The sequence below is a fragment of the Felis catus genome, chromosome A1 (genome assembly GCF_018350175.1).
Source record: "Felis catus isolate Fca126 chromosome A1, F.catus_Fca126_mat1.0, whole genome shotgun sequence".
Classification (NCBI taxonomy): Eukaryota; Metazoa; Chordata; class Mammalia; order Carnivora; family Felidae; genus Felis; species Felis catus.
The window spans coordinates 25,885,789-25,901,064 of NC_058368.1; the positions used below are offsets into that span (position 1 = coordinate 25,885,789).

The following is a 15,276-nucleotide window of genomic DNA, read 5'->3' on the forward strand; positions in this document are numbered from 1 at the left end:
TTCCAAAAGGTCCAAAGTTAACATGAAAATTGGAGCTGATAGATAGGATTGTAAAGTTTGAATATAAAATATACGATAGTTGGGGCGCCTGGGTGGCTCAGTCTGTTAAGCATCCGACGTCGGCTCGGTCACGATCACGCAGTTTGTGAGTTCGAGCCCTGCGTTGGGCTCTGTGCTGTCAGTTAGGAGCCTGGAGCCTGCTTCGGATTCTGTGTCTCCCTCTCTCTCTGCCCCTCCCCCACTCACGCTCTTTGTCTCAAAAATAAATAAAAAAACCACATTAAAATATACAAGTCTTTTTGACTTGTTCTTGCATACTGGTAACAGTGCTCTGAATTATAAACAAGGTGGTGTGCAATTATGTATTCAGCATTAAAAACTTTAATTCTGAGAAGATAGCAATCAAAACTTACTATATGCTTACCTGGGGCCAGGCATCATGTAAGAGGCACACACACACACACACACACACACACACACGCACATACACGTATGTGCATGTATGTAAATATGAAATCTCAATCATCACAATTTTGAAAGGTACGTGTTGTTATCTTATTTTTCAGATGGCAATTCTGAGGTACAGAGAAGTTAGTCAAATTGTTTAACGTGGCACACAGGAATTGTTCTTTCTGTCACCAAATAACTAAGAAAGCATCTAATTTTAAAGGTAAATACCAGGATTCCAGTCCCAGGCCTACTGCTTACTATATGTGCAACCTTATCTATTTAAGAAAAGGGCGAAGAGGGATAATGCTGCACTCAGTCTATCACAGAGCACTCTTGTGAACATCAACTAAGGGATGTGGAGGTTTTTTATAAACTACAGAAGTGTTTATAGGCATGTAAATAATCATTTTTGTTAGAGGAAACAGTTACTTTCCCCTATGCGTTTCAAATGTTCTATAAATCTGTAAGTTAAAAAACAACTTTGGACAGTGCTTTATTGAATCAACAAACACCTACTGAAATAGTTGGAAAAGACTGGCCTGAAACACTACACATTGTCACCTTGGAGGAGAATCATCCTGCTTTTTAAATCCGGGAGGAAGAGCTGGTCCAAAAAACCCTTCATCATCATCGTCATCATCCTGAGTTCTCCTCTGTTTTCTAAAAACACAGTAGCACAACGTTACGCAAATTTTTTTCACAGAGAATTTTAAGTTTTAAAGGAAGCATTAACTCCAACTAGTTGTATGAACACTGAAACAATAAATTCATCTTGCCCAATGAGAACAAATGGACACCACAGTTGATCTTATATCAACATTTTCCTGGAATTTATTTTTGGCCTAAAACAGCGCCATATTTTCTATGGCAGTAGTTTTCTATATTTTCTATAGCGTTAAAGATTCCACTTTACTGAGGTTTCAAAGAGTCTACTTGCTGAATGTTTTTGAGCAAAAAGTTTGACGCTAGCTTTTTATCTCATGCAGGAAGGTTTTAAGTTGCTAGTTCTGTCTTATCTTTAAAACACATCAAAAAACCCTTGCTACCCAATACTAAACAAAAATTCCACTTTTCTTTACATGGACCCATGGCAAGGAAGGGTAGTTAGAAGGAAATCATTCATTTACTTAAGCAAAAACCGTACACTGCATAAATAATTTCTAAAAGAAATCCTATGGCTCATCTAGAATATGTATTTAGACACTTCAGTAATACCTTAAGAAAAAATCTTTTAGATAAGAATTTAATTGAAATCCTAGATGTCTCCACAACTATCTACTACAATAAATTTCCTTCTAGAAGGTGTAGTTCCTGACGAAATGCCATATGAAACGATTTCTTCCTGTGCTATAAAAATACAGATATGGCATTCCTGACTATCTGTTCCAGTCAAAGTATACTAGGTTTGAAGCTTGGTTTATTTAAGTGACTGACCTTGCACTTGGACCAGAGTCATCTTCTTCAGATTCTTGATTTCCTTCTTCGTACAATGAACTACTGTCCTCATCACTGTCTGATGACTCTGAGCTACTGCTTTTATAATTAGGGGGTAAAGCTGGTCCTGCAACTATAGGAAATTTCTTGTTTAAGTCACAATTGGTCATAATTGTTGCAATTATGCATAACTGTGCAATTATGCATAAAATGTTTCAATGAACCCCTTAGCCAACACTTTATACTTTATTTTCTATTTTTATAAAAGTATACATTTTATATTTTCTTACATGATACATCTTCCCAGCACTCGCTGGCTATTACTTATTATGAACTTTTATCTCATTTGTTCCTGTTTTGTGCACAAAACAAATAGGGGAAGGGACTCAGATTAAAAATGGAAGGACTAGCCTTAGAAGAAGGTAGTGCACCTTTTCTATTGTAATCACAGGGAAGACAAAAAAGCTGAGCAAAGATTCAGTGAAGTTTTCAGGCATAGTGCAGAAAATAGTTAGTTTTTTTAAGATGGCATTTACTTTTCCAGTGAAGTAGAGGGAAAGACAGTCTGAGGAAGAAAAAGAGGCTTTTAAAAAACCATGGTTGAGATTAGGGAGAGAACTGCATGGGGAAACTGTCCGAGGACTGCTGGGCACAGCTGAGAACCCAATTAGGGAGGAGACTAATTTTTCGTAACATTAGCCTGTGGAGCTGTGAAGTTTTTTCTAGCAGCATTTGGAAGGCTGGATGTAGGCTCATGAGAAGGTAAACATTTGGAATGATCTAGAGCTGGGTTTTTGCCAGATGAGTTTAACAGAATACTGAATGGGTAAGGCAGCTGAAAACATTGCAAGAGAATGGATGAATTGATGGACTGTGAGGTCTAAGTCAAATAGGGGCAGAAGCAATTAAAAGGAGGAGGCCAAAAAGGATAGAAGGCAGGGTCTGCAGAGCTCAATGAGGTTAAACAACAACAACAACAACAACAACAACAACAACAACAACAAAGTCTAACAAGAATAACTGAATGAGAATGATAAGGGGTTCTTGCTGAGAAAGAAACTTGAATTTAAGTTTTCAGAGATAGAACAGAGTCCAGTGTGTGATTAGAAATGCAGCTGAGGGGCGCCTGGGTGGCGCAGTCGGTTAAGCATCCGACTTCAGCCAGGTCACGATCTCGTGGTCCGTGAGTTCGAGCCCCGCATCGGGCTCTGGGCTGATGGCTCAGAGCCTGGAGCCTGTTTCCGATTCTGTGTCTCCCTCTCTCTCTCTGCCCCTCCCCCGTTCATGCTCTGTCTCTCTCTGTCCCAAAAATAAATAAACGTTGAAAAAAAAAATTAAAAACAAAAAAGAAATGCAGCTGAAATTCGTGGAGGTCATGGTCATTGCAGAGTCTGAAGTTGGAGTCAAAATAGCGAAGGCTCCACCTATTTTCCATAAGGCAGCATCTGGAGTACGTGGACTGGTCCTGAGAAAACATCTCCACACCCCTCTCCCCGAGTTTTCTAATGACATGATCTCAGGGAACATTTCCCAGCATTCAATATTCCAAGGTATTTGAGTAAAGTTAATTTGTTCCGTCTCAGACCTGTGTGCTCACTCCCTCTTCCAAACTCAATGATCTCTTTCAGGAGGGTAGCTGAGTATGAGGAACACAGGACAGATATCAGACTGGGTTCAAGAATCCCCCACCTGAGAGAAATTCTGGTGCATGCTACAACATGGATGAACTCCAAAGACGTTACGTTAAGTGAAAATGCCAGTCACAAGAAGATAGATACTGTATGATTCCACTTATCTGAGAGACCTAGAGTAGTTAAATTTACAGAGACAGAAAGTAGAATGGTGGCTTCCAGGAACTGGGGGAAATGGGAACAGGAACAGGGACTTACTGTTTAATGAGTACAGAATTTCAATTTTGCAAGAAGAAAAGCATTCTGGAAATGGATAGTGGTGATGGTTGCACAATGTCAATGTACTTAGTGATGAACTGTACGCTTAAAGGTGGTTAAGATGGTAAATGTTATGTGTATTCTACCAGAATGAAAAAGAAAAAAACTAGATGCACATTTGTGGTCACATGATTTACAAAGAAAGTGACATTACAGTGCAGTATGGAAGGGAGGGTGATGGATCAATTAGAAACCTATGAGGAAAAAAATAAATCTTCACCCCTACCTCACACCATATACAAGTATCAACTCCAGATGGACTGCAAATATAAACGTGAAAGATAAAACAGTAATGCTTGCAGGATAAAACAAAGGAGAATAACTCTGTAACCTCAGAAGAGGCAAAGACTACTTAAATAGGGTACAAAAAGCTCTAACCATAAAAGAAGAAAAACTAAAAATCAGAATGTACTGAAATTAAAAACTTCTGTTCATCAACACATACAAATGAGAGGGAAAAGGCAAGCCACAGAATCAGAGGAGATATTTGCAACATGCATAACTGAAAAAATGACTTGTCCAGACTACATAAAGAACTCAACAACAACAAAAACAACAAAGAACTCAACAGGCCAGTAAGGAAAGACAGATCAGTGGAAAAATGAACAGAAGACTGATTTTAGCAGTATGTACTAAAGCTGAATGTAGACATATCCAGTGATCCAAAAATTTCAAAAGGAATGCAACATGTATTCACTAAAAGGTAGAGCAAACATTAAAGGAGATAGAAATGCATGAAGAGTCTATAAAGCATTTATTTGGCAAATACCATATTAAGGCTAGAAGACCATACCATAATGGTGCAAGCAGATATGCTGACAAGTTATTCAAAAAAGTGTATTAAATATATGATGTAACTAAGTGGAAGAAAACCCTGTGGGGGAAAAAGAGGGCATGACAATGCTTGGGAGAGTTTGGAAATGCTTCACTGAAGCCTTCGCTGACACTGAAGTTGGGCCTCGGAGGATGGGGTAGGAGTTCGTCAGGTATGTCAAAAAATGCAGAGTGGGGCCAGAAAGCTCCTAGAGAATTTAGAAACTGCGCAGTACTGAACTAGTTCAATACTGGGCTGTGTGTGTCAGGTACAATGTCAGGAGGAGAGGCTAGGAAGGCAGGTCGGGGGTTAAGGAGCAAAGCATCCCCTGCAAGAGCCATGAACACTGCTCGTCAGAAGGCAATATGGCACAGAGGTTAGGAGCACTGGCTGTGTTCTAAATTGGGCTCCACCATTTACCAGCCGTGTGATACGGGCAACAGCCTGGGCTTCAGTGTTCCCGTTTATAACATGGAAATGATCATCTTTACTTCATACGGTTTCTAGGAGGATTAAATGACAATGTGTATCGATCGTTTGGCACAGGGTCCGGCCCGTTAACCGTTACATGGGAATACATCTTTATTACAATGATTACCATCCCCCCCCGCCTCGCCCCGTTCCAGCGCCACCTCCCCGCTACCGCTACCGCTAGAGAAGCAAAGTTAGCTCCGGTCCTCCTCGCCCACTTGCCACTGCTCCACCGTTTCAGGCCTTAGATCTCAATTCCGAGAGTGGGACCGGGCCAGAAAAGGGGCGGACAGGCCTGGCGGGCAGCGTACACGCCGGCCGCTTACCAGGGCTGGGGTCTCGCTCCTCGTCCTCTGCTGTCCCGCGAGCCTTGAAGCCGGGCGGCAGCGCCGGCCCGATCAGATCCCTCGCCATCCGCGGTGGCGGACACCGGTCTAGCCTACAACCCTATCCACGCAGCGTCAAACCTACCCAAAAGGCAGCCCGGGATCCGCCGCAAACGGCAGGAAGTTTTTCCGGCGCCGACCAATGACGTAGCGGCCCGTGGTTGGCAGAGTCCTGTAATTCACGAGACCGGAAGTGACGCATAAAGCTTGCTCCATATTCGCATGCTAGGTTCTCTACCTGGCTGGAGGCATGGCTGAGCCTGCTGGTGGTTTCGTGACTTCTAACGGGTGGCTTCCAGCATCCGAGCTGACCCCCACGTTGGGGCCTCTGAGAGACACTGCTTCACTGTCCGACAACTGGATGTTCTGGGCAATGCTGCCGCCGCCACCACCGCCTTCGTCGTCGCCTCCCGTACGAGGATCAGAGCCTTCCTCAGGGGAGCAGCACCCCCAGGAAGCCCAGGCTCTCCCCGAGGCGCCTCCTCCCTTCGACGCCCAGATTCTTCCCGGGGCGCAGCCTCCCTTCGACGCCCAGTCCCCCCTTGATTCTCAGCCTCAACTCAACGGCCAGCCTTCCTGGAATTTCCAGGCTTCTACATCGTGGTACTGGAGACAGTCTCCTGGTGTTTTTCCTGGATATCAGAACACTCCGGGTAGGCTATTACTCTTTTCCTTACCGCCCCTTTACTTTTCTTCTTCCCTTCTTCCCTTTCCCACTTTTCCCTTTCTCTACTTTTGATTCTGCCCTGCACTCTTGGGGGTCTCGTCAGTTAAGGTCTCACAATTTGACCGGAATGTTTGCTCTGATTGTTCAGTCTGTTTAGCCGCTGAGGAACTGGGAATATAGCAGTGAACGAAACATAGAAAAATCCCTATTTTTATGTAGCTTAACATTTCCTGGTGGAGACAGAATTAAAAAAAAAAAAAGCAGTGTGTATTAGAAGACAGTGAGTGCTACCTAGAGAGAGAAAGCAAAGAAGGCGATAGGTAGTTCTGGTGTAATTGTCAGTGTCAGTCATAATGAAGGTGACATTTGAGCAGAGCCTTCAAGGAGGTGAGTGATCAGAGCTATGGGGACCGCTGGGGGAATAGGATGCAGGCAGAATGAACATCAAGTGCAAAGAGCTTGAGGCAGGTGCTATAGATCAGAATGGAAGCCACTGTGGCTAGAGGGGAGCAATCCTGGGGTCGAATTGTAGAAGACTGGGGAAGAGGACAGACCTGCTAGGGCCTTGTAGACGATGGGATTTTGACTATTTACTCTTGTGATAAGGATAGTGCGGGGGAGTGGCATAATTTATGTTTTAGAAGGATTAATGTGGCTACTCATGGGAATTGACTTAAAAGGAGATGAGTTAGGAAGCTATTGCAGTTATTCAAGTGAGAGATACTGGGGACTTGGACCAGGGCGGAGCTCTGGAGGTGATGAGAAGTGTTGGATTCTGGATCTGTTTTGAAGGTAGGTTTGGGCCAACACGATTTGCAGGCTGTGAGGTAAACTCAAGACAAGAATAACTTAGTTTTTTGCCAGTCAAGCAGAAAGATGTGGATTGAACAGATTTGGAAGAAAGACCAGGAGTTCAGTTTGGAATACATGTCAAGAAGATATATCAAATAAGCTGTTAGTTTGTGCTTTCAGGGGAGATTTGTGGCTAGAGCTGTGAATTTGGGTGTCATCTGCATACAGATCGTATTTAAAGCCATGAGATTGTTTACTTAAAACCTTCTCCAACTCTGCCTGAGATTATTTTACATTAACTCGATGCCAAATCAGCCTTTACTGTGTGCCAAATGCTGGGAATATGAATGCGCCTGAGACGGTCCTGAGACAGGTGAGATGGGTTCATAAATAATAACCACAACACAGCATGACTGGTGTTGGAGGCGTATGAAAGGTGATTTCAGAGTGTGGAGGAAGTTGGGGAAGGTTTTTGGAAGAAGTGTCTTGGGAGATGTTTAGGATTTTGGAAGAGATACTTTTGTAAGTCGGGGCGAAGAGGTGTGAGTACAAGGTGAGTTCTAAAGATTGCACTTTCTGTTGCGACTGAAGCCGAGTAAGTGGAGGGTATGGGGGAAGAGTAGCATGAGAAAAGATACCGGCGTCTCATTGAAGGATTCTGGGAAGTCATTCGTAGATTTTCCAGCAAGCTTGTGACCATTGGAGGATTATTTTTCGGTGGTGTCAGTGCACAGTGCCTATTGGAAGAGAGGGCTTAGGAACTGGAAGACAGTCTGGGAGGCTGTCAAAGTAATCTAGGTGAAGGATCAGGGTTTCAGAGCTGGATCACAGCCATAAGAAGATCACAGCCATAAGAAAGAAGAATTTGAGAGAAAATGTATTTCACAAGGTTGTTTTCCTGGTATAAAATTGATGGTGAAAAGCTGTATTGGGATAGTATTGTTTACATTTCTAATGTTTGAAATAACAAGAAATGTCATCAAGGTTAGAGTAGCCATTCCTTTCTTTGATGCCTTTGAAGCATTGTATGGACATCTAATCTTACCAATTATGTGTTCATTTGAAAAATATTTATTTGGTAGACTAGTCTTAATCTTTGTTAGTTTGCTTGAACTACTTTTCTTCCTAGAAGAGGTAGTTTCTACCCAAGTATTTGTGACATCATAGAGCAAATAAAAATTTAAAAAATTGTATAGTCGCAAATATTTATGGATTTCTTTTTGTTTCTTAGTTAAGCGTTCTTATTTTCCACGAAAATATGATGCAAAGTTCACTGACGTCAACTTCCCTCCCAGTAGAAAACAGAAGAAAAAGGTATTTTTAAAGATATTCTTGAATGGGACACTTCGGTCCCTATGTCACTGTTTCATGCCTTGCGTTTCTAATGTAACTGTTTCACTGTTTTGCATCCATTATTGACACAGTGGGGCCTTGCTATAATAGGATCTTTAAAGATCTTAGCCTTAAGTAAAAACTTTAAGCAAAATCTTTTTGAGAAGTAAATGGAGAAATTGTAGAAAGAGAAAACGTTGAATTCATTTCAATATATTTTCAAAAATAAATATAACAGAATTGTGATTATGAGTAAATATAAATGTAATTAAACCTTGGTGAACTAAATATTTATATATTAGCAAATTGGAAGGGGAAGGATGGAATTTAGGGAGAAGAACAGAAGTCCAAACTTTCTCTTATAAAATTGAAAGTATGGAGCTAAGAACAAATTATAATGACATAAACTCTTTATTTTTCATTATCTTTTTCTTTTTGACACAGGGATCTTTTAGAAAAAAATACTTCTGTGATTGAAAAAAGAGCAGTTTCTTCTTCTTGTGTCAAAATGAATTAAATTTAATGTTAATTTAAAATAGTTTATATTTAGTTTATCCTCTGTGCCTGAAGTTATGTCTGAAATTGTTCAGGCAAGATTTTTTTGTGTTATTATTGTTACCTTATTTATGTATTTATCTTAATTCATTGTACTGCTTCAGTTCTTTTCAGTAGTAGATATTTATCATTTTTAGGAACAAAGTTATTGTTTTTTAAAAATCAAGATCAACTCTTTGTTGTGCTTCAGGGACCAAATCTTAAAATAGGCTGCTTTCTGAGGAAATTTATAAATCTGGTCTGTTTTAAAGATGTGCATTAATTAGTGTCAGGGCATCTGACTGGCTCAGTTGGTAGAGCATGTGACTCTTGATCTTGGGGTTGTAAATTTGAACCCCGTGTTGGGTGTGGTGATTACTTAAAAATAAAATCTGGAAAACAAATAATGTCATTAGTTTAGAATGAGTTGAATAAAGTCTACAGCATGAAATTAGTATTCCTCATTTTGACATGAAAACTGTATAGCTAATACTAACAAAATATTGTACAAGTATATTAACATAATCCCAATGTTAAACAATAGAAGGCCATTTCCTAGTCTCATTGTAAATAATTTTTTTGTTTTAAATTTAAGAATAAAAATAGCAAATTGGGAATAAGTAACTGACCTTTACTAAGTGATTCTTTTTTGGGGTTAAAAAAATCTGATATAGTTGTTTTTCCTAAAAGTTGAAATGCTGTTTTGTTTTTAATTTTTTTATTTTTAACATTTATTCATCTTTGAGAGACAGAGAGCTAGAGTGTGAGTGGGGGAGGGGCAGAGAGGGAGGGAGACAAAGAATCTGAAGCAGGCTCTAGGGTCTGAGTTGTCAGCACAGAATCCGATGCAGGGCTCGAACCCATGAACCTCAAAATTGTGACCTGAGCTGAAGTCAGACGTTTAACTAACTGAGCCACCCAGGTGCCCCAAAATGCTGTTTTACCATGAGTATTGATTAGACCATTTTGACATATGCTGTGCCCTTAATTAGATTACCAATTTGATCTACTCACAGTTTATATTCTACTCAGATTTAACAATTTTTTTGTAATGCTTGTTTTTCCTAATATATTTCCTATAGAAAACAAAACAGAATTATCCTTTCATTAGAAACGTATTCAGAAGTTTTCCCCACATACAGGGATTATGTGAGAAAGTACATACTACTGAGAGGATAGTTATATTTTCATCATTGAGTAAACATTTTTTATCAAAAATCTAATGCTTGTTTTTGTTTGCAGAAAAGAAAGGAACCAGTTTTTCACTGTTTTTGTGATACCTGTGATCGTGGTTTTAAAAATCAAGAGAAGTATGATAAACACATGTCTGAACATACAAAAGTAGGTTTTTCTTGGTTGCCCTGAAGTGTCTTTAACACAATGAGTCTATTTGGTAGAAATTCTGAGCTTTTTTTCCTTAAAAGTTTGCAGTTTTCATAGAAATGTCATTTGATGTCTTGACACATTGAGATAGGGACCCTGGGATTTGCAGTTGGAGGGTGGGGAGCCTACCGCTTCAGGAAGAGGCAAGATGGCAGTAAAGAAAGGAGGTCTGACAACTGTGAGTGCTACCTCCTCTGCTTGGTAAGAGTGCTGGGCCTCACCCCAGTTGCTCTTTGTACCTTTGTGTGTTTTTTCCCCTTTAAGGCTGCCCTTGACCATTTAATCACACTGTGTAATTTGCCATGGCCCATCACTCTCTAAGGTTGGTCTGGACCTTATTAAGTACTTTAAAAAAAATGCTCTTAATTTGGAAAGGTTCCTTTTCAGTTTATAGGAATGCCTCTTCAACTTTAGGAGTTAAGAAAATTTTATAACATTGCCGATGTCACGTATATACTAAGTAGAGAAGTAAATGATATGTGTTACTGTACTATATGCTTTGAGAATGTCATTCCTTTTTAAATACAACCTGGTTTGGAGTGCTCTTTATTTTGCTATTGACATAGTTTGGGATGCTGTCTATCCCACATAGATGGGATAACTATGTAGTTCAGTGAGATTATGTTTGAATATGCAGTAGTAGGGTAAAATTAACATAGAAAACATTGAATAGTCTTTTTCTTTAAACTCTTGCAGTGTCCTGAGGTAGATTGTTCTTTCAGTGCACATGAGAAGATTGTCCAGTTCCATTGGAGAAATGTAAGTTCTTGTGTGAATGTTTGTTTTGTTTTTTTAATTCACGTTCTTTTTAATTCATTGATTTGTTATCTTCAGAGCTCTTCATTTACATAGCCTAGTAATAAGTAACATGGAGTACTTTGTATTATTCAGTTTTATCTTCACAGACCACTATGTGAAATAGATAAATATTGGCCAGAATTAACGTTTAAAAAAAAAAAAAAAAAGATTTACCGAGCGCTTTAGAACTGATTCCTGCACTTGAGTTTCTTGACCACAAATTCTTTGCTTGCTTTATTACGCCATGCTGCTTCAAATCGTTCTGTGTATTCATTATTTCTTTAGCTACCTCAATTTTGGGTGAGGGTCATTCATTTGGGTACATGACATTAGTTATGGGTGATATACCTACTTTGTAACCAAAATTGCATTACTCCTTTTTTCCTTATCAATTGCACTAATCTGAACACATGAGAAATTATCCCTTTTTCTTTAAAGGGAAAGTCATAATATGGGTGGATAAAACCTGCTTACTTAGTTTTAAATTTGTCTCTGCTAGTAAATTTAATGTTGAATACAGAGTCTCCATTATCCCCCATAATTGAAATTTAGTCAGAAACATACGATGTGAGGAGGCCTGGCTGGCTCAGTCAGTAGAGTGTGCGACTCTTGATCTCAGAGTTGTGAGTTCAAGCCCCACGTGGGCGTGGAGCCTGCTTAAAAATAAAAAAAGATTAAAAAAAACCCAAAACCCAAACATGTACAATATGCTTCCTGATGTTCATCAGGCTTTTTCTCCCTAGATGCATGCTCCTGGTATGAAGAAGATCAAGTTAGACACTCCAGAGGAGATTGCAAGATGGAGGGAAGAAAGAAGGAAGTGAGTCAAGAGTTCAGAACTAGTGATGTAATTTTTTCTTCTGTGTCAAGGCTGAGTACTTCCAAATAATGGCCATTCTGGCTCTAATGAGTAATTTGAAAAAGGAAATTTGGTGTTTTTTAACATTGCAAATATTCATCTGAAAATGACTAGTACTGACTAATTTTGCTGTTCTTCCGAGTTGGTATACAGTGACTTTGAGATTGTTACTTGATGTTTCAAATATAAGCATTACAGTTTTATTAGGGTAGTTTTGATTCATTGAATTCCCTTATGATGTTGGTGCTAGGGGATAGGACAGTAAGCTATATTATATGAGGCTATTATTGAATAAGTTTTTAGAAAACCTAATAGGAGTTCTTTGTAAATGACTGGTTACATGATGGGACTGTAGTCTACTCTTTGAGGGGAGCTACTACATGCCCCCTGTGTCAGAAGTGCAATGTCGAGGCAGTAATGAGTGGGTACTCTTACTAAAAAAATATATAATGCTTTGCTGTGTTTTTCCTTTGATTTTTTTTTTCCCCAGCAAAAATTTGTTGACTGACTGCAGCATGCTAGGTAGAGGGAGTACAACAATGATACACGGGTTTATCCTTAATTATAAAAGGCCAGGAATTCTTTCCTTTAAGTAATGTCTAAGAAATTTGGCCATGTGGGGGCGCCTGGGTGGCGCAGTCGGTTAAGCGTCCGACTTCAGCCAGGTCACGATCTCGCGGTCCGTGAGTTCGAGCCCCGCGTCGGGCTCTGGGCTGATGGCTCGGAGCCTGGAGCCTGTTTCCGATTCTGTGTCTCCCTCTCTCTCTGCCCCTCCCCCGTTCATGCTCTGTCTCTCTCTGTCCCCAAAATAAATAAAAAACGTTGAAAAAAAAAATTAAAAAAAGAAATTTGGCCATGTGACTTAGGGCTTTATGCTTATTAAGGAAGAACATTTACTAGATGTCTAGCTAGGATATTCTATGAAAAACCCCAGTGGGACACTGTTTTATTGTCTTCTCAGAAAGGACTATAATATCATCCTGAAGCTGAAGCTAAGGCAGAACTCTTAGAATGGTCAGACGCATTTTGAAGTCAAACAGTGTTTTTCTGGCATTAAAAAATGAAGAGAGCCTGAGATGAAAAAGGGGATAGTTCTCTTCTAAGGTCAAGAAAGATACTTGAAACTTTTGACTGGCGGGTCAAATTTTTACTTTGTTCAGCTTAATTTAAGATTTTAGTTTATTTTTAAATTCAACATTTTTATGTGTAATGAATTATTTGAGACGGTGTACTTTATGAAAAAAAGAATGTTAGTCAAATTATAGGTATTTGTTATCTTCACTACCATCATCCTTAAAGCTGCCTTGAGTACGGTGTGAGGTTGAGTAAATGTCCCAGTGAAACACACCCTAGAGTTACCTTACACTTTATATAGCACTCACTGTCGCGCTTTTAAACTTCTTAAAATACATGTTTTTGTTTTTTTTTTTAATTATTTGAGCATAGTTAACATACAATGCTATATTAGTTTCAGGTGTACAGCGTAGTGATTAAACAGGTTTATATGTTTTGCTCACCAGAGTGTAGCTGTCACCTGTCGCCATGCAATGCCGTTACAGTGCCATTGGCTGTATTCCTGTGCTGTACCTTTTAGCCCTGTGACTTAGTCATTGCATACTTGGAAGCCTGCATCTCCCACTCCCCTTCACTCATTTTACCCATCCCTCCACCCACCTCCCCCCTGGCAACCATCAGTTTGTTATCTGTATGTGTATAGGGAACTTTTTGTTTATTATTTAATTTGCTTAATTTTTCAGATTCCACATATAAGTGAGATCATATGGTATTTGTCTTTTTCTGACTTACTTCACTTACCATAATCCCCTTCAGGTCTTAAGTTTTTAGTTTAAATCCACTTACCTGTAGTATTGTGCCAGACGTTATACTATTAGGTGAAAAAGTTAGTTACTGCCCGTTAAAGCTTCGGAGGTAATTCTGAGGGAAGCCCGCTAAACATAAAGATTTGGAGCCAACTGAGAGCAAATAGAATTTAGTAGATGTGTGTAGTTGTGTCGGTTATTAATACAGTGTGCAGAGATGGAGAGGGTGAAGGGATAATCAGAAGAATTGAATCTTTAAGCAAGTAGAGTGTAGCCATGGGTTGATACATACCTTGGGTACGGTGTGAGGTTGTGACTGAATGTTCCAATGAAATACACCCCAGAGTTATCTTATGCTCTCTACAGCACTCACTGTCTCACTTTTAAACTTCAGCATGGACTTGGATTTAATAGAATTTCAGTCTCATCTTTGGCTCACAAACGAAGGAGTTTAGGCCTCTCGGAGAGAGTATACTAGAATGCCTTTTTCTCTTTATCTCCTTAGCAGAATCTTACTATCTTGAAAGACTGTCTTAAATGTCACTTGGTTTGTCACTCTTTCTCAGTCTTCATTTCCTTTATCTCGGTGGTGCCAGAGTGCTAGTCTGTAACAAGTTAAGGAACTTGTACCAGAATGTGAATTTATTCATTACTTTTATTATTCAGAAAATCTTGCTAGGGAAAAGATGGCAGCTGATCTAAACATTTTGCTGAGCGACAGAGTTGACGTATACTCTGGCATCAGCGTGTGGACTGGCTGCCAGTCCATGGCCTGCCCTAACGTAAAGCACTATTTGCTACCTCGTTTGTGAAGACGTAGCTTATTAATACGACCACAGTAGCGCGTGTTGCCTTCTATTATAGTTGGCCCTAGTCTTGGACATCTTTGATTCTGCTGCACTTCGCACTGTGCCTGGAGCTTAGTATGTGGAGGATAAATGCTTGTTGATCGAATTTCTTTTTGTTGTTGTTGTTGATTGAATTCCTGTTAAGTGGTGCAGAGTAGGAAGACCCAGTCTTGGCATGAGGGAGCCAGTTGCATTATCAAAGTAGGACCATGATGTAGTTTGACTTGGTGAAGAATTTTGAAGCATTTTATCAAGTATATGGTTTTTTTGTTGTTTTGTTTTGTTTTGTTTTGCTTCTTCGTTTTAGTCACCTGGTTTAATGTTTTTCTGATTATTTTACACAGAGGAATAGTAAAACAAGAGGAGTTAACTCTGCTTTCTGTCTGATATTTAGTTTTTCAGGAGCTGATGCTACCAGTGTTGAAGATTGTATCCTGCTAGTTGGGGTGGAAATGGCCTGACTGCTAAAACACTAACATAGTCCCCTTACTACTTAGCCCTGACTTTGATCATTTGCAAGTTAGTGTAGCTCAGTGGTGCCAGCCCCTTTCATAAATGTTTAATTCTTTTGAGGAGAGTAGCAATGGCTGCTAGTCAGAAAAGATTATAAAGCAACTAAGAAGTTAACTAAGTAAACTTAGTTGTTGAATCTCTCAAGTTTTGAGTTCACTTAAGTCAGTAGGAAAAGTCTGATGAGTTTCTGATTTGTCAGCTTTGGTTCTCTTATCTGTAGTCAGTG

The 15,276-nt window shown here is 39.7% G+C and overlaps 2 protein-coding genes across 14 annotated transcripts in view; one reads left to right on the plus strand and one right to left on the minus strand.

Annotated features, from left to right (window-relative positions):
• GPALPP1 (GPALPP motifs containing 1) overlaps positions 1-5,640 on the minus strand; it is a 73,378-nt gene extending 67,738 nt beyond the window's left edge. For all 13 annotated transcript variants that reach the window (XM_045053306.1, XM_006927303.5, XR_006594888.1 and 10 more), the window contains exons 1-3: positions 5,445-5,640; positions 1,885-2,017; positions 1,012-1,110 (exon numbers count right to left, since the gene is read on the minus strand). In XM_045053306.1, the coding sequence (XP_044909241.1) occupies positions 1,012-1,110; positions 1,885-2,017; positions 5,445-5,532 (320 nt within the window). In that variant the 5' untranslated portion in view covers positions 5,533-5,640. The remainder of the gene's footprint in view (positions 1-1,011; positions 1,111-1,884; positions 2,018-5,444) is intronic.
• Positions 5,641-5,701: 61 nt separating this feature from the next.
• Positions 5,702-15,276, plus strand: part of NUFIP1 (nuclear FMR1 interacting protein 1) — a 39,942-nt gene continuing 30,367 nt past the window's right edge. Inside the window, exons 1-5 of the mRNA XM_023251699.2 lie at positions 5,702-6,157; positions 8,195-8,277; positions 10,072-10,170; positions 10,909-10,971; positions 11,754-11,830. Of these exons, the coding sequence (XP_023107467.2) occupies positions 5,755-6,157; positions 8,195-8,277; positions 10,072-10,170; positions 10,909-10,971; positions 11,754-11,830 (725 nt within the window). The 5' untranslated portion in view covers positions 5,702-5,754. The remainder of the gene's footprint in view (positions 6,158-8,194; positions 8,278-10,071; positions 10,171-10,908; positions 10,972-11,753; positions 11,831-15,276) is intronic.